At 31.3% G+C, this 25,309-nt stretch overlaps 2 protein-coding genes across 2 annotated transcripts in view; one reads left to right on the top strand and one right to left on the bottom strand.

The window, feature by feature from the left end:
- Positions 1 to 10,222: 10,222 nt before the first annotated feature.
- Positions 10,223 to 13,011, bottom strand: LOC113514332 (ubiquitin-fold modifier-conjugating enzyme 1). Its single transcript, XM_026898391.3, has 4 exons — positions 12,774 to 13,011; positions 11,643 to 11,774; positions 11,282 to 11,449; positions 10,223 to 10,361 (listed from the first exon to the last, which is right to left on the bottom strand). Exons 1-4 carry the CDS (start codon positions 12,894 to 12,896, stop codon positions 10,275 to 10,277), a joined length of 510 nt encoding a protein of 169 aa, XP_026754192.1. The 5' UTR covers positions 12,897 to 13,011; the 3' UTR covers positions 10,223 to 10,274.
- Positions 13,012 to 13,374: 363 nt separating this feature from the next.
- Positions 13,375 to 25,309, top strand: part of LOC113514463 (uncharacterized) — a 33,244-nt gene continuing 21,309 nt past the window's right edge. The window contains exons 1-18 of the mRNA XM_052893170.1: positions 13,375 to 13,485; positions 14,643 to 14,746; positions 15,128 to 15,259; positions 15,877 to 16,003; positions 16,683 to 16,820; positions 17,245 to 17,338; positions 17,752 to 17,901; positions 18,624 to 18,765; positions 19,586 to 19,759; positions 20,297 to 20,429; positions 21,172 to 21,300; positions 21,423 to 21,524; positions 21,833 to 21,960; positions 22,565 to 22,708; positions 23,305 to 23,440; positions 23,747 to 23,842; positions 24,420 to 24,530; positions 25,034 to 25,123. Of these exons, the coding sequence (XP_052749130.1) occupies positions 14,730 to 14,746; positions 15,128 to 15,259; positions 15,877 to 16,003; positions 16,683 to 16,820; positions 17,245 to 17,338; positions 17,752 to 17,901; positions 18,624 to 18,765; positions 19,586 to 19,759; positions 20,297 to 20,429; positions 21,172 to 21,300; positions 21,423 to 21,524; positions 21,833 to 21,960; positions 22,565 to 22,708; positions 23,305 to 23,440; positions 23,747 to 23,842; positions 24,420 to 24,530; positions 25,034 to 25,123 (2,043 nt within the window). The 5' untranslated portion in view covers positions 13,375 to 13,485; positions 14,643 to 14,729. The remainder of the gene's footprint in view (positions 13,486 to 14,642; positions 14,747 to 15,127; positions 15,260 to 15,876; positions 16,004 to 16,682; positions 16,821 to 17,244; positions 17,339 to 17,751; positions 17,902 to 18,623; positions 18,766 to 19,585; positions 19,760 to 20,296; positions 20,430 to 21,171; positions 21,301 to 21,422; positions 21,525 to 21,832; positions 21,961 to 22,564; positions 22,709 to 23,304; positions 23,441 to 23,746; positions 23,843 to 24,419; positions 24,531 to 25,033; positions 25,124 to 25,309) is intronic.

The raw sequence follows: 25,309 nt of genomic DNA, 5'->3' as shown, positions 1-25,309 counted from the left end.
AGCAGTGGACAGTTAACGGCTAAAATGAATAATGAATATTATAGTTACTAGCACTACACAAGTACTTATCTATATGTTTTATTGTCACACTTTGTACGTAGCATGTACACGTACAAAATATGACAACAAAAACTTGCAAATCATCTGATTATTTAATAACTAGATAACACTTTTTATTTGGTTTAATCCGGTATATACGTCCACTTTATTATAAACGAGCGGCCCGTCCCAGTTTCGCACGGGTAGATGTTTTTACATTTTAAAAAGTGGCCATTAAGGCTGCACACGCGATGGAAGCTTAAAAATAGAGTAATTTCTCCCGTTTTTCCAACATTTCCCGTCACTGCTCTGCTCCTATTGATCGTAGCGTGATGAAAAGTATACTATAACCTACCCAGGAATATGAAGAATAATTATACCAAGTTTCGTTAAAATCCGTCGAATAGTTTTTGTTTCTATAACGAACATACAGACAGACAGACAAAAATTTTACTGATTGCATTTTTGGCATCAGTATCGATCACTAATCACCCCCTGATAGTTATTTTGGAAATATATTTCACGTACAGAATTGACCTCTCTACAGATTTATTATAAGTATAAATAGATATTCGAAAAAAGTTAATAATTACCGTGATCTAAAAAATGTAAAAAAAATATATAAATTTCATCTAAATGAAAGTAAAATAAACACATAATTAAAAGCAAACATGTAACAAGTGTCTTAATTTTTTTTATTAACATTATGATTGACTTACATTCAGCTGTAAAATGTCATTATATAATTAGAGTGATGTAAATAATGAAATAAATCGTTATAATTATATCGAGAAAATAATGCTGTAGAGATACTTACTATTTCCTTAAAAAAATAAATAAATATTATATATCAATAAAATGTAAATTGCCTAAGCCAGTGGATGTGCATAATAAAAACTGTTTTTAATAGATCAATACACAAATTTCAAGAACTTCATTTTCAACCGACTTCAAAAAGAAAAAGATTCTCAATTTGATTGTATTTCTTATGTTTGTTACCTCATAATTCCTTCAGATCTAAACCGTTTTAGTAAATTCTCTTTTTATTTGAAAGGATATATTATAATACTTACACATTGGCCCCGTAGAAATAAAAAAAAAATCGATTTAGTAGTTTATAAATTAAAATAACTGGTTTTGTCATAATTCAAGTCGGTTTTTTTTTTTGTGAAATGACAATGTGAATTAAATATACATATATTATTATTTACTAGCTTTTTACTGGCAATTTCGTAAGCATGGACTTCAGAACTATAAAAACCAATAAAAAAAACCCACTTCATTTTCACAATTGTAAAAACCGCATCCAATTTGGTACCTTGGTTGTTTTGTGATACCAGAATAAACATGCAGACAGACACAGAAAGACAAAACTTCTAAACATTATTTCTATAAATATTCTCCATGTACAGACATATACAATTTTTCTCGTATTATATTAGTAAGGTAATAAGAAAGTAAAACAAAGTAGTTACTTACAGTAGCCTGGAAAATAATATTATTTTTAATTCAATATATTTTATTTTAGTACATTTATTATTATGAACATGTTTTATTTACACAGAATGTGTGAAAATTATGAAAAATAAATAATAAAAATTAAAGAAAATAGATAATATAACTAACCTTTTCCTATATAAAAATTAAATATAATTATTAAATTCGAATCTACTTATTTATTATAATTAACGGTATTATAATTATGTAATTGTTATCATAAATACTTACAGGTTCCTGGAAAATATATATTGATAAATACAAATAATAATTCATAATAATTTAAAATATATTGTTCTACAAAAAAAAAACCGACTTCAATCGTAACAAATCCTTGTCATTGTGATTTAAAACCTAAACTAGTGAAACAATTTGGATAAAGTTTCTATGGCACCAATCTGTAAGTAGTAGCATCCTTTCAGATAAAAAAGAATTATCGAAATTGATCTATAAATTATGTAGTTATGAGGTACATAATAAAGTACAACCGAATCAAAACCTCCTCCGTGTTGAAACCGGTTGAAAATTAATTCTAAACATGTATAATAAGCTATGTATAAAATAATAGTACGTACTCCCTTTGCTGAAATTTTAATAAATTTGCTATCATTTATTTTCCGATATATTTGTCATCACCTGTATTTTCCAATTTCATTCAAAATGTCACTAAAAATATGTAATTTGTTCATTAATAATTAAATATTTAATTAGATATGTAATTAAAACTAGATTTTAGGTGTTTCATCCCTTCAGAGGTTGAATTTTCAAAATTCCTTTCTTCTTGTTCACTTACGCTACACTACGCTATAGAACTTATCTGAAAAATTTCAAGATTCTAGATTCGGCGGTTTCGACTGATATATAAATCAATCAGTCAGTCACTCAGTCTCTTGTTTATATATAGATGACTAGCAAACATTATATTTAATAGAAAGTAAGTGAAAAAGTGAAGTGTAGTCTCAGCATAGAATGAGCCACATATCCCTTTGCCATGACTGTCGTAAGAGGTTACTAAAGAACTTAATAGTCAAGGGATGGCCATGGGATGGGATGGGAAGGGATGCGATTGCCAAGCAAGCCGCCTACCAAGCGTGTGATGCCAAAACCCCTCTTATGGGGGAGGCCTATGTTCAATAGCGGACAATTAACGGCTAACATAATTATAATAAGTGAAAGAACTTACATTGTATTTAGTTTTAGTATACGATGACATTACGGCACCGGAAAAAGTAAATAAATTAGGCATCAATATTAAAAACTAATCACTTTAAATAACAAAACTGTAAAAAAAACTTTATTACATATCTTTTTATAACTTATAAAAATTCGAGAATATTTAAAAAAAAGTAAAAAGTTGTAGAGGTCAAATAATCTTGGTAATAACAAATTACGCGCGTACGTAACTCTAATAAATTGGTATGAGTTAGTATTATTGAAAAAAAAATTATTCCTTGTGACTTTTTTTTATTTATGCTTTACTAGCTGTTACTCGCGGCTTTGCCCACGTGATTTAGTATTTAATGTGTCATGTGTTTTGTTAGGGTATAACCTACCAGTGTAACAATTTGCATTCAAAACCGTTTAGCCATGTAACCTTGATTGAATCACGAACATAGATGTTTGTAACTTCTTTACAACCTTTTACATTTATAATATTAATTGGATTTCAGAGAATGCAGTAATTTCTTAATACCCGCTAAATTAATGGGTACATAATAATGGAACTGGTAGAAACTTTATACTTATAGCTTAATTTATAACAATTTCAAAAATCTTACATACATATTTATTCTGAAATAATGTAATTAATTTAATAACTATTTAATAATAATTAATTTAATATTTACTCAGTTAATTGACTTTTTATACTAATGGCATTTTAGCAAAAAAGGTAGTTTCCCTTGATCTTTAATTTAATCTTACCATTAGCTAGAATTATATGTAAATAATTCAATTAAAATATGTCAATTTATTATTTTACACTGTAAAATATTTTTTAAAGATAATAATTATGTGCATACCACATTCTGAAAAATTATATCATTTTTATTTAAGATTAATTCATTAAATTTATTTTAATCTTGTATCTACTTAAATCTAATTTTAAAAAGTGCATTTGTAAAGATATGAACTTTGTATGAGATGTCATCTTGATATGAGAGATCTACATATTAATTTTGGATCAATATTTTAGTAATTAAAATATAAAATAATTACCTCTGGCTATAATTTAATTAAAATAATTGAATTTTGTAAATTTATAATTCTGAGACGATTGGACACGAGGCTGTATATGAAGTTGATTTTTGTTTACTGTCTCGTCTCAAAATATAAACGTTTAGTTTTAGTTTACAAATTAGAAGTCTTCCTTATTACTGATTTTTTTTTCTATTTAGATCCCACAGACAGAACCAATCAGATATCAAAGTACTAGAAATATCAGAAGCCGCTAAGAACTTATTTATACATATTTTCGTATTAAATGACACTACTATGTACTTACATACGAGTTACTGACTACAATACTTTTATACTTCATACATTTTATTTAGTTATAATGACAGAAAAATTATAGTGTAAAGCTTGTAGTTTAAAAGTTATCCATATTTATATAATATTAAAGATAACATGGGTTTCCATTATTTTGTATCTTTGAGAGCTCTGAGTATATTTACATGTAGACAAAAATAACATACAACAAAAAATACAAAAGGCATGTTTGTGAAATGTAAAAACTTGCGAGAAATCTTGATAGTATTATACTCACTGCCGTCTGAAATATGTAAATAAAACATAAATCAATGTTGAATAGAAATTGAAAATATTTCAGGTAAAATTTAAATACGTCATAAATATTAAAATAAGAATAGTTTAATACTAACATCATTGGGCTGTAAAAATAAAACAGTTTGATTAAAAGTACCTAAAATACACACAAAATTTACCCCTCGACTGTCACCTGTGGACCAGATGACAGTCGAGAGGTAAATTATACTTGTGTTGTTAATACAAGTATTATTTACCCATCACATTGACACTAACGAATTGCTAATATAAGATCAGATATATCGTCATAGTCGTAGAATACTGACGGATCTGACGAATAATACATATAAAGATCCGTCAGTATTCTACGACTATGACGATATAAGATCAGAATCGAAATTCCAATTGGTTAATGCATATTTATAGCTGGAAGTTTGTATTATAAAACGGTTAACTGTAACATGTATGTGACTACTATTAACAAAGACAATTAGTAATGTATTTGTAGTTAATAAAAGTTTTGCAAATACAGAGTACTTACAGATAACTGAAAAATTATATTATTTATTTATAAAATATATCTATTTATTTTGAGATTCAAATAAGATTTACAAAAACAGAATTCATTCAGCTCGAATAATGATACTGCATTTACTTTAGTCTAAATTTCTAGTCCTAGTTGTTTTTGATTCGTTACTTTGATAGATCGACATCTGTTTCCATATTATTACACATTAAAAAATATTAATAGCAAAGAAGATATAAAGATCATATTCTTAAATAAATTCGAATTATACGAAAAATATAAACAAGACGAGAGCAAAACGATTCTAATAAAAGATAAAATTATTCTCTTAAATAGGCACTAATCAGCATGTAATAGAACTATTGTGAGTAACGACTTACCTTTAACTAAAAACAAAAAATCTTTGACTTTAGATACAAGAGGCAAGAGTCCTTTAAGAACTAATTAATTAAATAACACTTCTACATGATAAGAACAATGAATATATATTAATTCATCTGAAGGGATTTTTAATGAATAAGTATACGCTGGCTGGGTACTACTGCGGGATGATAGGTGAAAACAAAAAGGCAGGTCAGTTGGCCCATCGTTATGATTACTCCTATAATTCAGCGCGATGGTTTCCAGGGGAGCCACGTGGAGGTCGACCTGATAGTGTAGAGGGTTTGTTGCTGTTGTGATTTAAACCAATCTAAAAAGGAGGTTCTCAATTTAACTTAGTTTTTTTGATGAAATGTGTAACTGGAAGTGCTAAATAAGTATAATTTGATGAAAGTATATTAATGTTACCTCCACTTTATGAATAGTCTGAAAGAAATATAGTTATAAATATTAAATAAGAGTCAGTTGTACACAGATTTATATTAAGATTTCCTTGACCTGTATATCGATAACTTTATATGGAAAACATGTTTCATCGCCCACACCCGCAACACCGCAGAAATTGCCTTTTACAAAAGAATATGCTCTGTTCTGGAAGGTTGCGATGTCGTATAACTTCGGAAATACCCGAATAAATGCTAGAATTTAATTCCAAAGTGTGGAAGTGCAAATTTCCAAAACTGTCCGCTACAGGTGTTAGCTTAAATTTTCAATACAAATTATTGCAAACACGAATGCAATCATAACGTAATTATTCATATAATGCACACTTGGTATTCTTATATTTTTATTATTTATTATTTCAGCCGATAACTGTTCACTGCTGAACACTGAAAAGCCTTCCCCATAAGGGAAATTTTACCAATTTTGGTAACCAGAGCAAGTTGGTAACCGGAGTTATGCTTTTAGAGATATTTTTGTGTCATATAGAGCCGTATAGTGGAAAATGATAAGTAACTGTCGCTAAAAAAAATTAAAGTGAAAAAAGAAAACAATGTGGCCTTACTAAACATGAATCATGAGTTGCCACTCCTGAGAAAAGTATATATTAATATATATGAAATAATAAATGCAATACAGTACTTTTACTACCACGTCTAAAGCTTCAATCCCGAACAGCCTTAGATAAAGAGCTGCTTGATAGCAGAATGAATAGGTAAATAGAGAAAACTATGCACTAAGTACTTGTTGCAAAAGTGTTCCTTCAATATTATTTCGTGTAAGTAGCAGACGGGTAGGTACTATAATATAAGTAGGTATAATGGTATGGTAACCTCACTTACGGGGCACCAGTAAGGAATAATAGACGAGGATGAAATCAAGTCAGTTAGCACATCGTGATGAATTCCACAAGAATTAATCAAGACGGTTTCAAATGAAACCGCATGTAAGGGAACCTAATAGCAATGGGACATAGATCTACATTACTAATAATCCCTTTCCCCCTTTATCGGTTTATAAGCTAACGGCCCATTTAATGAAAAGTAGTTATCGTCGCCTATACACATGAATAATACCATGGACATAACAGAGTATACAGTATCGCGCGTGTCACTCCTCATGCGTCCTCTTGCCATTCCTGAGGACTACCTGAGGTGTTGTGTCTCTGTAGTAACATTAATAACAAATGATAATAATGTATTTAAATATTGAATTATTTATCTTACTGTGTTGTTACTTGTGTCTGTCGAAATAGACTCCTGAAAAAAAATTAAAGTTGTAAACACTCAAACAGCTTTTAGAACACCTACTAGGAAAATGGAAATTCCAACTCATCTAGCAATCCAGCTAGGAATAGTAACAAACACTTATACTATAAATACAAGCATACACAAACCACATGATAAAGCCAGTGATATAATTCAGGTATTAAATAGTATAGCGCATTTTAAGTAAAATTCGATGACGTAATAGGCTGAGTGGTTAACTTCCCTAAAATATGTTTGAGCGCAATGACGGCTGGCTCATCTGTCATACTCGTGAACGGGTGCTGCTTGTGGGGGCTAATCAACTCATGTTTGCTTGTTTATTTCCCATTTAAATAAATATATATAAACAGAACTCAATTATAATCACAGCACCCATGCAAATGTAAAATTATCTTGTAAATAATAATAATTATTTAAAAATTGAGTAACTGTTGAGTTTCTTGCAGGTTCTTCTCAATAGATAAGATCATCAAAATTACCAAGCTGTAAAATCATACAAAGTTGACGATGTAAAAAAAGTTTGTAAAGAAGTGGATTCCAAAATTTTCAAAGCAAAATATGAAGTAAGTGCATGTGTTAGTGATAGATTAATATGCAATGCAATATTTATTAACCCAAGTTTAATTTAGATAGTGTTAAAATAAAACTATGATAATAAGACTTACAAATTTTATAATAAAAAAGGGGTAATTTTTGTATGAAACTCTTTATTGCGTCATCCGATTTAAACTTTGAAGAATTTATAATTCATAATTAAACTTTTATTTGTATTACTTTTTTATGTGATTTCACTGTATAATACATATACAGTGAAATCACATAAAAATATTATATTTACTACTTTTTACGTTTAGTACTATAACAGTTTTATATACATATATCGCGCTGAGCAACTTTTACAACGCGGTACCTATGGTTTTATTTTATCAGACTAATATTATTGCAAAAGTATATATTTGAAATTTTATTAAAATCCTTCCGACATTTTAGGGATGAGAGAATAAAATTAAAACTCTCAATAGATTGCGCTTACTGAAGTACAGAACATACCAATGCCAATTTTATGCATTCTAATAAATGTTGAAGTGTCAATTTATTTTTTATTTTATACTTGATGATTTGCTATTAGGTTTCAGCATTTAGTTCTATGTTAACAATATTATAATTGCATTCCGTTTTATGTTGTTTTTTTTTTAATTATTATTTTATTTTATTATTAAATTCATTATTTTACATCTAATTTGTACTCTGTCTCAAATATTTTTTATTTTATACTTGGTGCAGATTGTGTTTAGTTCTATGTTATTAATATTGTAATTGTATTACATCTTATGTTTAGGTTTTATATTGTTTACTTTTTTTTCTTCTCGTAACTATTGTATTTTATCTTTACCAATTCTGACAATCAGAATTGTTGAAAAAAAAATCAATATTAAAGCAAGCGAAGCCGCAGGTGAAATCTAATAGAATATACCTCTTGAAAAAATAATATTAGTATTAATTAGCAGGTTTTACCGGATTGACCTCTGCATTCTGAAAATAATAGTATATAATTTTTATAAATAGCTTGAAAGAAGTTGTAAACTGAACTGTACAATCAAATGAATTTTATATGCCAGATTCTCGTGAAAAGTGTCCACAATATTTAAATATTATGTACCATCCTTTTGACCACTTTTCAAACAAAATAAAATTATTTGTATTTACTTTTAGTAAACACATTAGGTATGTGTTAATGTTATAAAATAAGTAGATATCTAAAATATCAAAAAAAATAAAACTTCGCATAAGGATGTTCAATCCGAAGTTTACAAATAGCAACATTAAGATCGGCGTGTTGTCCTGGCATTGAAAGGGTTATCTAAAGGAATTTAATGGTCCAGGGATAGGCAATCGCGTCCCTATTAAAACATCACTAAAGCCTAACTGCGGTTACCAACCCGCCCGCCAAACTTGACATCTACTAACAAAACCTCCCAATAACAGGAGGCCTATGTTTTGCAGTGTTAATACTAGTTTCTGCAGTTAACGGTTGATATGATAAAGACGATTAAGTGTTAATTTTCAAAAATAATTCAAGAATTTTAAATATTTTTGATGGTAATAGCACTAAATATGGCGGTCAAACATTTGGAGAAAATTAAGATTTTAATTTAGAAAACAGTCGTATTTTCAGTTTATATAAAAGCTTCATTATAATTTTTTTTTTAAATATATAATTATGCTTCTTTGCCTCTATGGTTTTTTTTATGGGGATTAAAATGGAATTTTTATAAAATGTACTCACTGGTGCTGAAGATATATACCTAAAAAAGGTCAAACTAAGAATCGATAGAAATATAATTTTTTTACTTTGTTTACTCTGCATTGTACAATACGTTCAGAGAACGGTAAAGAAATAAAAAAATGTAATAACCTATGTACAAAACTATATATTCGATATATTTTATAGTTATGCGATAACAAGAAGTAGGTAGGTAGCACCTACATATATTTTGAAATTGAAATTCTTATTCGAATATTAAAGTACATATATGATAATAGGTAGGTCCTTTTACGCTAGAAACTAAATAATCGCGTACTGTGCGGTTTCAAAGGAGTTTCCTCCCACGAACGCTCAGGCCGTGAAATGAGCTCTCTGCCGAAGTTTTCCTTAGACTACAGTATGGAGTTCTTCCAAAAAGGTGCATTAAGGTTTCTCGAGATCGACATCCCAGACGTGACATACTTGGTGTTAAGGCATCGCTAGGTTACAGTGACTTTTTACCATCAGACGAGCAGTGCTAACACCTATATAATAGTAAAACAGATAAGCTGATCAAGTGCGAGTCGGATTCGCACAACGAGGGTTCTGATCTGAACTGTTTTCATCCTTCACTGATACCCCGCCAGCATAAATTAATAGCGCTACCTAAGGACTTACCATTTCATTTTCACCCAATAAAGAAAAAATAGTATACAGTTGTTGCTCCTACTTGCAGAATAAACATTCATACCATTGACAAAGGTAACTGAACGTTTTTTTTAATGGGTGATAATGGAATGGTATGGTAACCCCACCTGCGCTATCGGTATACGCTGGTGGGGCACCAGTAAGAGATGATAGGTGAGGATAAAAAGGCAGGTCAGTAAGCCCATCGTGACGAATTCAAAGATAAATCAGTCACGATAGTTTCCAGGGGGACTGCATGGAGGTCGATCCGATAGCATAGTAATAGGGATTACCTCCCCATTACCAACATTCCCTTCCCCCCAAACCGAACAATTACAGTCCAAAATATAAAAATATCATAAAGCTTCAGTATAAAATATATAAATACATATATTTGCGACTCTATATACAATATACAATGGATTCATTTTGCTTCATCTGTCTTCTCTTGATACGTGATAACACCTTTTTCTATTAAGTCTGGAATTTCAACAGCGAGCCAGGGTCCGAGCTGGAATAGAAAATCAAATTATAAAGTTCAATGTAGACCAGTTTAAAATAATTTATGTAAACTAGTCATAAACAATGATTGCCAGAAACTATGCCTTAGTCAATGAGATACCAATTAATATTTGAACCTAATTGAATAAAAGCAGTTATTTAAATTAATATAGTTCCAAACTAAATAGATACAATTTAAGCAAAACTATTGACAATGAAAACTGTGCAATAGACACTTTTATATATATAATTTTAGATTGTGTCAAAAAACCTATTATTTTAATTTGAAAATTAAACTACTAAATTAATTTTGATAAAATGTCTATAGGACTACATTGAAAGTATTTACTTTCAAATAAAAAAAAAATTTAAATAGTATTTACAAAAGTTGTTTATAATTGATTGAGTTATAACAAATATTAAAAAAAAAAATACCATCAAATTGAGAACCTCCTCCTTTTTTAAAGTTTGTTGAAAATTACAGAAATTGTTTACAAAATATTTGCTGTAATAAAATTTTGCCTGGATATGTATGTATCATGAAATAATGAAGTTATCACAATTATATGATGAATGTGGAAGAAATGAAAGAGGTTTGTTTGAATCGAACCATTTGGCGTTTCTTTGTTTCTGCCTACCCTAATGGGAGATAGGCGTGACAGATATGTATGTATGTATCACAATTATAATCTTCTGTATAATAGCAATGCATGTGTTGCTGTGTTTTGATATGAAGGGTAAAATAGCAAATACAATACTTAGCATTAGAGGCATAATATCCTATCCACAGGAGTAGTTAAGTAACCATGAAGAAATAGTGGCACCAATTGACTGCCATTGTTATTCATGACTATACACAATGTTCATTACTTTCTGGGATGTCCAGCTAATTACTTAAAATGATTTAATAGTTTTTATAAAACTACATACTCCAAGAGCCATTGCATGTGCAATTCCAAATTTTGGGACATTCCTAGCCCATAGTGGTTTGAAGTGATCAGTAAGGCATATTTTCCCTCCTCTGTACATTTTTGCAGTCTTGCCATCAAGACCTGGAAGAGCTAACTCCGGGGCTGTCGTTGGATAAGTAATAGGTATCTAAAACAAAAGAAATCATAAGAACACAGAAGTAAAATGCCAAAGTCTATATAAGTTGTTATTTAAATACAAAACAAACCAGAAACAGCATATTATTGATTATATGTAATGTGTGGTTAATGTTAGTTTAATAAGAATTAACATTGTGAAATGGGATTTATATATATAAAAATTTATAATAATATATACTTACATCAAATTCCAGATCAAACTCATACTTCAGCAGGTTGTGGACATACCAGCACTTGCCAAACCATCTTGTACCTGTTTTATCCGACTCCAACCTGAACCAATCATTGTCTGCAGCCTTATTATTTTGTACATACTGAAATAAATTTTAAAACTACTCTATAACAAATAATGTTATAAGAGTACCTGTTCAGACAAAATCTAAAATAATTTGTAACTCACAAAAACAGATTTCTTACACCATAAAAATACAAAAATTAATAAATATTTCACTCATTGTGCAAATGATCGGACACTAAGCCTAGATAGCAGGCAGATGTGAATCTGAACCCCAAAAGATGAAATTATTGAAAAGTAAATTTTTTAACTTATTATAATTTTTGTAATGATGTTTGTAACTCAAGCATACTAGATAAATTTGAATGAAATTTAGTATACAGACTAATTATATTGTAACCTTAATTGAAAATTTTAAATAGTATTGTTGTAGTCCAAACAGGCAAAACCACTTTTGCCAACCAAATATATCATGATATAGTTGATAAGTGAAGTATAAAAATACTTAAGACTGTTTTTCATACAAAGTTCTCTCTCTATTTTGTGATTTTTATTTAATAATAGGTTGTTTATCTTATGAGATTTAAAATTGAAGGATGATCACAACTGCACTATTGGTATTAACTAGTGGCATTAGTAAGTCAGTTGGCCCCTCATGACAAATCCACCAAGACAGTCCATGATGGTTTTCAGAGTGTATTACTAGAAATAAGAATATTAAACCCTATTATTAACAATATTTTTCTTCCTCTCAAAATTGGTCAGAGAGTAACCTTAGGTAAAAGATATTAAAAAAAATTGTTTTCCTTCATTAGCTAAATAGATGTACTTGAGCCAGAGTAAATGAAATTATTTCGTTAAATATAACAGAATCAAGGACACACTGGCGAGCATTAGAAGTGAAAGTATAGTCAGTTTATAGCTCATAATATAGAAATCAGTTTTTGAAACACAATGAACAAAGCTAAAAGATTAAAAATATAAAATACCAAAAAAGCAGAATCAGTCCTTTTTTAATAACGTGCAATTAAGTTAACTAATTTGTGCCACGTTCACATGAAAAATATATAGTTTTTACCTTGATAAGAGCTTGATATTCTTCCTTTAGTCTAGCAACCCATAATTCCTTGTCCCTTGGTCCAGCTTTTGTTTGCAATAGTGGTATGCTACTTAAAGTCTTCCTTGTGCTTTCATCTACCATGTTGTCGGGTTTTATAATGTTTATTTCATACTGTTTTAATGCAAAAGAAATAGTTGTTATTACAAGAAGACACTAGACAAAGTTGACAGCTTCACGCTTAAACTTGACAGTATTAACGTGACGTCGTCAACGGTGACGTTGATGTGACGTATACCCTAAAGGTGGTCGTCAACGATTAAAAGTTGGAATTTTACAGTATACGTACCGACGTACTTCTTAATCAAAGACTTGAGTATTGATATGAGTTACTTAAAATTATAGTTAAGGAAGTCGAAAAGGATTTGGAGAGAGTTATGTATTAAATAAATTGTGATTATTTTTACATTTACAAGTATTTAGCTTTAAAGTCTGTACTACTTGAATATAGCATAAATAAAAAAAATACCGCTACGTAATTTTTAACTAAGTATCCTTATCTTTATACTTAATACTGGCAAATTTTAAAATTTTAAAATTGGAATTAATAATAAAACTCAAATTACTTTGACTTTAAAAAGAAGTTAAAAACTATGAACACGATTTTTGTGATGTAGCGTTATAAAATAATTTTTAAAAATATTCCAAAAAAAAGGAAAAAGTTACAAAAAAGGTAAGTGATTTAACACCATCATTATTGGAATTGACTTATGTATGCATTATGAGACATTAGAATGTTCAAATGATGGAATCGGAACTGAAAGAATGGAACGACGCACGCAACCATGTTTCTGCTTAATATTATACAATTACAAATAGCTTAATAAATAAATCACAACTCACTTGACTCAACTGACATGCCTAATGATTTTAGAAGAGAATAATGGGAAAATGTTAATGTGTATCCTGCATTTGGTTATTCTAAATAATGAATTGATTTTCCGACAGCATAAGCTGTCAAGATTCAAATTTGCACTTCCATAGATGACCTCTCAACAAATGATCATAAACGTCTACGTCAAGTTAACACTTGAAAAAGATATTGACATATTTGTTGTATGGCATTATTACTTCCGTTATATAACTCAGAATGTCTAGATATGGATAGCTTAAAAAGACGAATTCAAATCCTATCGAATCAGCCCTTTGAATGAGTATTTTACTGTTAAACATAAATGTACCCCCTTAAACTGTCTCATATTTCACTACAAAGTACGGTCTCGAGCTACTTGCATGCATCTATTACCCTCCTACAACAAACTCACGGGTGTCCATCCTATATTATTTTATTGTACGGGTGTCCATAAATTATCTTTAAATTATAACAAACTTTTAGCCAACTTTATTTCGTAATTTAGAAAGGCAATAGAAAGCACATTTAAAAGGTTTGTTATATTACAAACAAAAACTGCTTTTATTCCAGTAATTGAGGACGGCTTTATGTTTTTATTCATATTATACAAGGTTATTGGTTTTGCAATCAACCGCCTGTCTGATGTCAATCCTTTTTAGGTATATATTTATTGGTGGTATCTGCCACCTATGGTATAGGAGAAAAAATTGAGGAAAATTTAGTGTTTACCTTACCTTGCCAACTTCCTTTACTTACTCTAACGGTAAGGCCGTAAGTAAGAGTGAGTAAAGTAAGTTAGTTAAAAAAGAAATGAAGATTTTATGGAGAGTAATGAAATGGGGACTCAGCAGTTGCAGAGGGTATACTGATCAGAAACTGTAAATGGTCGGGAGACCAGGGTCGCATACCCATGAGTCCTTAATCTAGAACAGATTACTAGAAAACGCCGGTAATGATATAATTTTAATATATTTCAGAATTAACCGCAACTGATAATTAATATTGATGTAATAAAATTACTAATTTTCTAACTACACTTCTGTTGGTACTGTCTACGTTGGATAATGTCTGATAAGAAAAAGTGAGCAAATTATTTTCGTGCAAGTATTATAAGTATAATATCAAAACACCACACACATTTTGTACTTTGGACGCTGTTGATTCTAAAACGTGGTTGCATTACTTATAAATTCCCAAGAGACTACAACATAAAATTCTTCAAAAAAGGGATAAAGAGGTTTCCTTCTAGGTCGTCAACACTCTTGTAATGCTCTTGATACTTCAGGCATTCATAGGCTATGGTAACCGCTTACCATCAGATGCTTGTTGCCACCTTCTTAATTTAAAAACAAACTTATAATGGGATTTATTTTTTATTCATATAACACACTTGACAATAATTTGTATATGTACCTATACAGTTTATTTTGTATTAAAGAGCAAGATGTGATACTGTTTCCAGACCTCCAGCAGCTGGAGATGCTCCTATCGATAAGAATAAAAGTGAAATAGTGAAAGGAAAATCGAACAAAGAAGAGCCACCACCACCAGAACCAGAGGAATTACAGAAGACTCCATCGCAGATAGCTAAAAAGTTAGTAGAAGTATACTGGATAGCGCAATGCAATTTAAATTTGCAAGGATTTCTATTGAATCTTAGGGCTTTTGATATATAATTAACTTGACAGTTCAAACATAACATTATAACGCAGCTGAAAAGCATGCAAAGTTAAATGCATTCACTTCAATACAAACTCATAAACAAAATCTTTATATTATGTATAGAAATTGAACCGGTACCTATTGAAATTAAGGCAATATGTTAAATCATTATTCCACTAAAGACAATAAAAACAGATTCCGTGAAGCTAGCAAAGTCTTTGGTCTACCAGACGAAGACTTTGTATAAAAGTCGTTTGCTCGGGTGTCTCTGTCCTATTCGTGTTTCTACCATGAAGCAGTTGTGTTTCGGTTTGAAGGGTGAGATATAGCAATGAATTTACAGGGTACAGAGGCAGAACACCTTAGCCCCCAGGAATGGCAACGCATGGGGGGGTATCATGATCGAAACAGTATGCTCTGTTATGTCCATGGCTCTGCTCATATCTATAGGCGATGGTTACCACTTTCTATCATGTGGCCCATCAACATATTTGTCATTTTCAGTTGTATAAAAAAAGTAAATCTCACTAATCATTCTTTATATATAAGGGAAGCAGAATATCGAGCTGTATTGAGGAAGCAAAGATTCAAGCACCGATGGCCGGAGATTAGTAAAGTCAAAATACGTACAAAACCTTGGTTCCCACCATCTCCTCCCCAACGTATACCTCCTATAGTAAGTCTAACCAGTATCTACATATCTTCCAATTATTATCGTTATCCTTTCTGCATAACTACTCTTATGTTAATATATAAGTAATTATAAATTCCTATGATTTTTCGTAATATTATCATTTATATAAATTTATGAATTCTTTATTGCACTTGTAAAAAAAAGATAGGCGAAAGGTTGGCTGAAAAAGATCTCTGAAAGAGATAATATGTCATGACAATATCATACAAGCTAATGATCCACCTCATAAACGAAAGGATGTAACTGTCGCTTTCAAATATCAATAACACCATAGATATCAGAGTATACCGTACTACCCCATAGAACTTTTCATTACCACTTCTAAAGACTAAATTAATGTACTCATAGAATTATTAATTTTATCTTTGCCTGTACAAGTTTCACCCCCAAATAAATTATTCCCTTCAGCTTCTCAAAAATTGACTGTGAGAAATCCCTCTATAGAATAAATTCGTCATTATCCAAACGTTTTCATATGCCTAATATAAAGTAGCTGCATTAAAAATGTTATAACAACAATTACGCCTGTGACGAAAACTACATATAAAAACTACAGTATTGATATAAAAAAAAAACTTTTAAACTTGGTTAAAACATTACATTGTTTGGTCACACTGAAATTATTACTAGCTACATCTTTTTGCAAAAAAATACATTTCAGGTAATACAATGTCCAGAGATTACGACTCGGCCATGGGTACCACCTTACCGTCGCCGACGTCGCCCTCGTCCCAAGCGGCAGAGGATACCTCCAGACGAAGTAACACAACCTTTGTACGAGTATGCTAAATTAAAAAAGGTAACCCATTATGACGTTGTACCTATTGAGTGCATTTTTTTATTATCTACCGACTTCAAAAAGAAGGAGGTTCTCAATGTTGTTCTCAATGTTACCTCATATTTCCGTCAGTTATAAACCGATTTGATATTTTCTTGTTTTTATCTGAAAGGATATCATTAGAGATTGGTTCCATAGAAATTTTATCAAAATCATATATATATTTTTAAAATGTTTTTACATTAAAGTAATTGGTTTTGCCGCAATTAAAATAGATTTTTTTGTGAAACAATTTATTAATTTTTTTTTAACAGACATACATACAGAAAATTTAGGTAGGTTTTTATATTTTTAAATTGTTTATACAGAAATATATTTATTGTGAGATATATAATATAGCAAAATGCATCATATTAATTCTCAAATTGCAAATGTATTATTTTAGATCTGGCATAATTTTGGTCAAGTGGAAAAGAACAAGATGATACTACAAGGAAATATCGGATGCAATTCCAAAAAATATTCTTATACTGCTTGTGGTTCGTTTTAATGTATAATATTATATTTAAAAAAAAGTACTATGTTTTGTAGTTATCCTGTTCTGTTTAATCCGAGAAAGTTTTTAGGAATAATAACATTTTCTCTAATAATAATTAAATAGTACATTTATTTTTATATACCTTTTATAGTATATAGTATACTGATATCTTTTAATCTATTTTAATAAATACGGCTCGAGGATTTACAAACTTTTTTAATAAAAAAGAAAATAAAAATATTCCTAACCAGGATTGCTATAATATTCAATCGATCAAAAATGGAACATAAATACTGCATACAAAAAACGCATTTGCTTACTACTAAGTTCACGCAAAGATGAAATCAACTGTCACCTGTAGTTACAGATAATAAATAAGTACATATACAATTGTATGATTATTTATCACTTTAGGTGCTCAAACTGGCTGCATAGCAGTCGTATGTAGTGCACTTTTAGAAGAAAAGAACCCTAGACAGTTAGTTAAAGGAGATGTAGACGAAGTGATAGAAGCTGGAGACAGATATTATAAGCAGTGCATGCTGGCGCTCAAATGTTACAAAGGTAAGATTTTTATTCATATTCTTAACATGTTCTGTGAACTCACCATAAAACATGTTATAAAATAATATTGATAATTAGATCTATACAATTACGAAGTGTATGTAGCAAGATCAAGTAGATTAAAAACTAAATAACAATAATTAAAATTATCAAGTAAGCTAAAAGTTCATTTAATAAAAAATTAACATACATAACGCTTTTCATGTAAGCGCTACGAACAATTGTACGTCACGGAATATAGGTGACTAATAATAATATGTCACAAAAATCAACATAAGTGTTGCATGCTTTTTGAATTATGACACAGTATACGTAACTCGTTGTGATGACACATTTAGGTGGATCCTTTACTTAACATAGAATGAGGATATAAAAAATTTAACCACGAAATTCCACTGTTTGTTTGACACTGAGCTCTGAGTTCAGTTTAGTCGTGTAAGTCTCTCCATAGGATAGGCCATCCCTTCCTTTCCCATGGGTGTCGTAAGAGACGACTAAGGGAGCTTATGATCGAGTGATGAGCAGCAACGTCCCTCATAAATCATCATGAAAAACCAAACTGTGGTTGCTAACCCGCCTGCCACGTGTGGCAACTACTGGCAAAATCCTTCTTATGGAGAAGGCTATGTCAACCGTATCATCAGAGGACAGTTAACAGCTAATACAACAACTGAGCCCAGTTTAGAAGAAGTAATCAAATCTATAAATTTCCCTCCAAACAGGAAAGCCTAAATTACAACTAAACCAACTCCTCACGTCATTCTTCTTTCACGATATCAAATACACGGTGAAAATGTTAGAGGTGGAAAAAGGATTGCTTGCTAAACACCCTGATAATATACAAACTGAACCTGACCTTATGGCGTAAGTGCTGATCTAAATTGAAAATAATATTATTTAAAATATAAATAAAGGGTTTTTTATTTTTTTTCTTTGTAATGGATAAACTCAAAAAGTACCTACTTACCTGTTTTAAAAAAAATATTTTACATGTAGAAAGCTGCATTATCAATTTGTATTACAGGGTTTAGGTGTAAATTTTCGAAATAATACGGATGGCTATTTATATTTACAAAAGTCCAGTCCTTTGAGTTCGTTTATATGTAAAAATATATGTAAGCATAGATGGGCTATAGGAATTGTTGTTAATCTGTTAATAATAAGAGATTTCAAAATCTGACAAAAGAAGTTGTTTAAATATAAAAACTTCTTAATGATACTAATTTTTTATTTTATTCATCTTTATTCCTATTTTAGTATTACTTCTACACAGCAGGTCTAGATAGCCTAGCCTATCTAGAAAAGTTACAAAAAAATCTCTCCCAAAAATCCACTCATTACTAGTTGTATGAACATTGTCATATTTTTTTTATGGACGATAATTAAATAGTAACCCCCGTTACGCTGTTAATATACCCTGGCAAGGAACCACTGAGTGATGAGAAGTGACAGCGAAAGCAGGTCAGTTAGCCCATTGTAACAAATTCATCAACAATTAACCATGATAGTTTCCAGGAGGAACCGCGTAGAGGTCGCTCTGACAGGGTATATTACCAGCTACAGAGCCGTTAGTCCTCTTTACTGACAATTCCTTTTTCCCATAATTTTAGATTGATATTCGTTAAAAACCTCTAGACACAAATAGTAAGCTTCTTGTAACTTCTATAATTGATATGTTTTCAAGATTGATGGAAAAGAGAATCGGTTCTACTTACATGATGATTTTGACCTTGGGAGGTGACCGCCACTTCTTGATATGGGGCCACCCACCTCCACCCGAGTCAGGAAGTCAAGTGAAGACTGTCTGCTATATCTTTGATCCTCACATACTTAATGAACTTGGACAACCTCATAAATTGTAAGTATTTTTAACACAATTCGATACTAGCTTCTATCCGGGAGTTTATGTAATTGCACAGTACCAAGTAACCTATATAAAAGGTTTCTTCATTTTTCTAAGAGAAATAACTATTTGTGACACTAATATTTCTACATCACAACAGCTATACTTTGATTTAATGTAGAACACTCCCATAAAACTCTCAATACACAAAGTCACAGCAGGTTATATGTTTTTGTTTACAGTACTGTTCTTTCTTTCAAACAACTTGCGTTACGTAAAATAAGTATATCCTTTTATTCATAAAAATTAAAACCTACAGACACATTTTAATTATCAGAATGTTTTGACACATTTTTGCAAATTGGGGATTTAGTATAAAAGAAAAAGCTAAACACTTCAATAGCTAAAATAGATCTACGAGATATTTAACATTTTTATGAAAGGGGTTAATTTATAAGCGACGGGTATCCATCAGAAGAACCATCGCCATAACAAAATGATTTGCCATTTGCAAAAGTAGAAATGCATTTCAGTCGATAAGTTTCTTAACAGATTCGGCGCTGGAGCGTTTCTCCGATACGCAGGCATCGCTTCCTTTGTTCTTGATTTTCTTGCCAATTATGGAGATCTGGATGCTGCTAAAAAAGGCACTCCTAAACCACCGATCATTTTGACTAATATTGAGGTATTAATGGTTTGAGATCTACTATATATTTGTTAATATTAAACGTTCAGGTTGTTTACACGTATTTTAAACACACAATCAGGACTTAACGTGATGTAAACGTAGCCAATAAAGAAGCAAGTATGTAGATACTATATACCTGTAAAGGCTTTTACATCGCTTTAAGTCCTGATTATGTATTTAAAACTATTATATATTGTTGATAAATTCGAATTAATATAAACGCATTGCGTTTAAAGGTAAAACCGGTATACCAGTGAACACACAAAAATAAGCAGAGAGAGCGGCCGTGGTAAAATCATCCCCTGCTATTTTAAATTGAAATATACTATTTCAAATTAATATGATCAAGTTGATTCATACAATTGCAACAACGATAATGGACGTTACCTCTGACGGGAGGGGGGAAGGATTGTTGATAATGGGGTCTAATTGCTAACAATCCTCTCAGGTCGACTTCCACGCGGTTCCCTCTGGAAACCATCATGTTTAATTCTTGTCGAATTCATCATTGTGGGCCAACTGACTTGCAGTCATTCTCACCTATCATCTTCCACTGATGCCTTGTCGGTGTATACCGATAGTGCGGGCGGGGTTACCATTCCATTTTCACCCATTAAAAAAATACCTCTGACGACCTCATTTAGTATTATTGACACACATAAACAGATTTTATAAACTTTTGCTAGACTTTTCATGATTTATTCTTGTTTACTACTAGATATTACCTTGTGTTCTCCAGGTTGTTCAAAAAGAACCCTTGCTTAGAGAGCCTAAGTATGAGCTCGATCTGAAAGCGATTAAGACTCACTGCCAAAGTGAATGGGACAGCATTAACATCAATGTTTTGATAGAGAAGAAAGTCAAGGAGGTATACACATTGCGCATTCTGTTGCCACTTTAGTTACCAATGGAAATAATATAAGCAACATTCAAATATAATATAATCAAAGATTAAGTGCAAATTATTATAAATTCTCTATTCTAATGCAGGGCCAGTATCCACTATGTTCTTTAAGTGCTGTGAGCTTGGCTACTTCAAGAGCAACATCTAAAAAGAAAGTTAAGGACTTCTATCAAAAAACTCCTAAAGAGGTAACTGATTATTTCTGAAAATTACATAGATGGATAGCACCTTTAAAAGAAAATAAAAAAAAAACTACATATGGAAAATGTCATAAATATTTATATATGTAGTAAATAAGCTTACAAATTAGAAACACTTTCGTTTAGAAGTCACTTAAAAACAGTAAATATTAAGAAAACAGATTTAGGTAAACAGAAATACGTAATTTCTGTTGGTAAGTGTGACGTGTTCTGCCAATTTATCCAGCATGCGTAAAAATATAGTGTAGATTTTTTTTGTATTAAAATAAAACGGAAATGCTTAAATTATTGAACAGCCCCCTCCGCAACTGCCACTCGCCCGTGAGCGAGCACCGCCAAATCCAACCATTGATCAGTTAATGGAACTCCGTGGCGAAGACTTCTTCCTCTACTGTCCTAAGACAGACGGACACACGTATGGCAGGTAAGCGGAAATTCATTAAGAACAGTATTTTAGGAAGTTGGTAATACGAGTATAGACTTCTGGAAAATAATAAAGAAATGATTTGAAGTTTAATTAAATAAAATTTCTAATGATATAAATATGAAAGTTTCTTTCTTTGTTACCTCTTGGCGCCTTAGCAGCTTAATCAATCATCGTGAAATTTGGTATACGCTTATTATTTGGGATGAAGAAGAGCATAGGTTATAATTTATTCCAATATAATTTAATCAACATCTCCCAAATCAGATAGACGATATCACAGGTAAAAGTTAAAAATAATAGAAGCTCTTAGTATACATATATCCAAGAGGGAGGGTTATGGCCAATGTTAACAAATAAATGTGTATGTTGATAATGGGTTGAAATTTATTTCATATTACGATGATGCAAGACTCCAAAAAAGAAATTCACATGAATTGCATATACCCGTTGCCGATTCTTAACTTTTTATTTGGTAAGAAAAGGTTACTTACATGTCGCATTTTAAATGCACTTTTCTCATTCTAACGAAGAATTCATCTTGCTGATATTTCGAAGAGGCTACGGCATATATTATTCGTCTGATAAAGAAAATTATTCACAGAGATGACATGATACCTCGCCCCAAATCTGAGACAGTTCTACACAGCCCCGTAGAAATAGCAAACCAAAATTACCACTCGCAATTCCAACAAGTTGACGTTGAGAAATGGATCCTGAGAGGAACCAGACATATGGGAAGTTACAGGTAAAGTTTTTAAACTACAAAAAATAGAGCACAAACTAATAAACTATAGTAACCGTCATTCCTAAATATAAATTATCAACAATTATTATGTATATCTTATATGTTACTGCTTTATGGTAAATTGTGGCTCCTACCATGGTACTCAATATTTTCTTGGAATCGAGTAATTTTGACGTTGTCACTAATATGCATAAAAGCCTCATCTAAAGTTCAAAGCAGGTGATGAATTATTTTTGAATGAATGTGAACATAGTTTCAGATCTGTAATTGTGAATCGTTTTCTCAACTGTTTTATTGGCATGTTGAACTTTAACCTACTTGTCTACAAGAAACACTATCTTAGGTTATCCAGGTGCTGATGTCCAAGTATTGGATGACTTTGGTGATTTAGCAGTGTAATACTCCTCACGATGATCGCGGATTCAATCTCCTCACAATACAAATGTTTTCAAAACTGTTTGTATTCGTTTGAGTATTTTCTATTTATTCAATTGTCTAATATCTACAGTACAAGCTCTGCTTAGTTTCGAACTGTATGGCGGTATATAACAAATCCAATGGTACTTATTATCATCATCAATTATCTTTTTGTTTAGGTATCAAACATTCAAAACCTATACAAGTATTCCGTGTTGTGTGGCCGCTCTTGCAATGCTGAGAAGGTTACGAGCTCGTGCCTGGAATGAGGACACATTGGATGAGACCTTAGATATTGGGTACAACCTATACAGGGTATGTATATAGTCATTTCATTTGGGGAAGTACCTACTAAGTAAGAAAACAATGCCTCTTGCTATTGAAATTAGCATTACTTAGTTGTTTTTATGACTCCGATGCAGAGGTGTATTGAGGGGGGGGGGGGGGGCTGTCCTATGGCTATCCCAGTATACGAACGAAGTTTTCTGCTTTGCATAAGACATGTCTGAAAATACATATTGCATTTTTTAAACGGCAAAATCTAATAGAAATTTAAATTATTTTCGTTTTTAGGTTTTTTTTTTTTATAAACTAAAATTATTAATTATTTTTTTTCGGCAGGAGTCTTTGGTTGAGCGGGGAGGTCCGATCCGTCGACTTGTCCTCGGTGAATTAAAGGACAATTTTAGAATACGCGACAGGGAATATACTCATAAGGTCTGTTAGAAATTTATACAATCATAAAATTAGCTTAACACATACTTATAGTATTATTATTAGCCGTTTGGTCCCGGCATAGAACAGGCGCCCCTGCCGTTCCCATAGATATCGTAAGAGACGACTAAGAAAATTTAACGATTGAAAGATGAGCAGCAGCGCCTATGCTTCATAAGTTTGTTGATACACGAATATATAGTTCAGTGACCATTTTAGTTAAACAGCGAATTATCAATATCTATCAATGTACATCTATGCAATATAAATAGAAACTACTACTGTAATTAATTCAGACTTGCATTTGCATTGAAAACATATTATTACAACATGCTATACTGTCCACTGCCGAACACAGGCCTCCTCCTTGGCGGATTAGCAACCGCAGTTAGGTTTTAGAGATGTTTTAAACAGGACACTGCTACCCATCCCTCACCCTCCCGTAGTCGCTTCCTCCGACACCCACAGGAAAAGAAAATGTGGCCTATTCTATACTGGAACCATACGGCCAAAATAGTAATATATACCCTCTTAATCTGTTTTACTCGAAATTTTGTTTTTGGAATTTCATTTCTTATAGTTACGAGGCATAGCCGTGTGGGGGAAATTGCTGTCGTCGAGTCCGAAGGTTTTAGGTCTCTACCGTGGTATCGAGAGTTTCTTTAAAGAATCGGACGCTGGTGTACTTCAGGTTTGATCTAATTAATACATATCAGTTTATTCTTGATTTATATATAACATTTTAAAGAATGTCAAACAGCTTGACTGTCTACTTAATAGAAAGTTGTTATTGTCACCTAAAGACAAACATTACATTGGGTATCACCGAGTATACTGAAACCTCTATGTTAATGCTCATACATTACTATTTCATTCCATTTTTTATTTTCCATTTTTATTCTAATCAACGTTTATCATTATGCTTATATTATATCTAGTATATTAAATATATCATAAGGAGCGAGCCTACCACCGTCACTTGGATAAATTCCAAAAGAGTTATTTGGCAATTTAAACTGATACACAAAGTTTTTTGTTGTCAGCCAAATTTGTGGTCACGATCTTTGCAGTCCAAATTAGATTAGTACACCTCTGGATCACGGCCGTGTCAATTCTCGCTAAGTGCCTAAAAGAGAAACTAACTGAACTAAAATAGGAACCATCTTCTTTGAAAATATTGTTATATTTCTGCAGGTTCCAGGAGAATACGAAACAGCTATTTGGAATGAAGGTGGCAGATTCTACGTATATCACCCGTGGCCAGCAGACAGATATGGGCATAGGGTGAATTAATATTTCTTTTTCATGAGTATAAATTAAATAGTAACTCCGCCTGTACTATCGGCATGGACTGTTGGAGCACCAATGAAGGATGATAGATGAGAATGAAGTAGATCAGTTGGCCTATCGGGAAATCCAATAAAGGTAAATCCAATGTTACTATCAATTTCGCGACGAAATATTTACCTC

This window comes from Galleria mellonella, unplaced genomic scaffold (assembly GCF_026898425.1).
Source record: "Galleria mellonella isolate WM207_F2 unplaced genomic scaffold, CSIRO_AGI_GalMel_v1 utg172, whole genome shotgun sequence".
NCBI lineage: Eukaryota > Metazoa > Arthropoda > Insecta > Lepidoptera > Pyralidae > Galleria > Galleria mellonella.
The sequence above is the reverse complement of the archived record's forward strand: the minus strand, read 5'-3'. Positions and strand labels throughout refer to the sequence as shown.

What these genes read in the sequence shown, in the direction of transcription:
- LOC113514332 (XM_026898391.3), bottom strand. Translation starts at nt 12,896, where the DNA reads ATGGTAGATGAAAGCACAAGGAAGACTTTAAGTAGCATACCACTATTG. An exon ending in AATATCAAGCTCTTATCAAG is followed by an intron (nt 11,775 to 12,773) that starts GTAAAAACTATA and finishes AATTTATTTCAG; the next exon opens with TATGTACAAAATAATAAGGC. An exon ending in AGTTTGATCTGGAATTTGAT is followed by an intron (nt 11,450 to 11,642) that starts GTAAGTATATAT and finishes CTTTTGTTTTAG; the next exon opens with ATACCTATTACTTATCCAAC.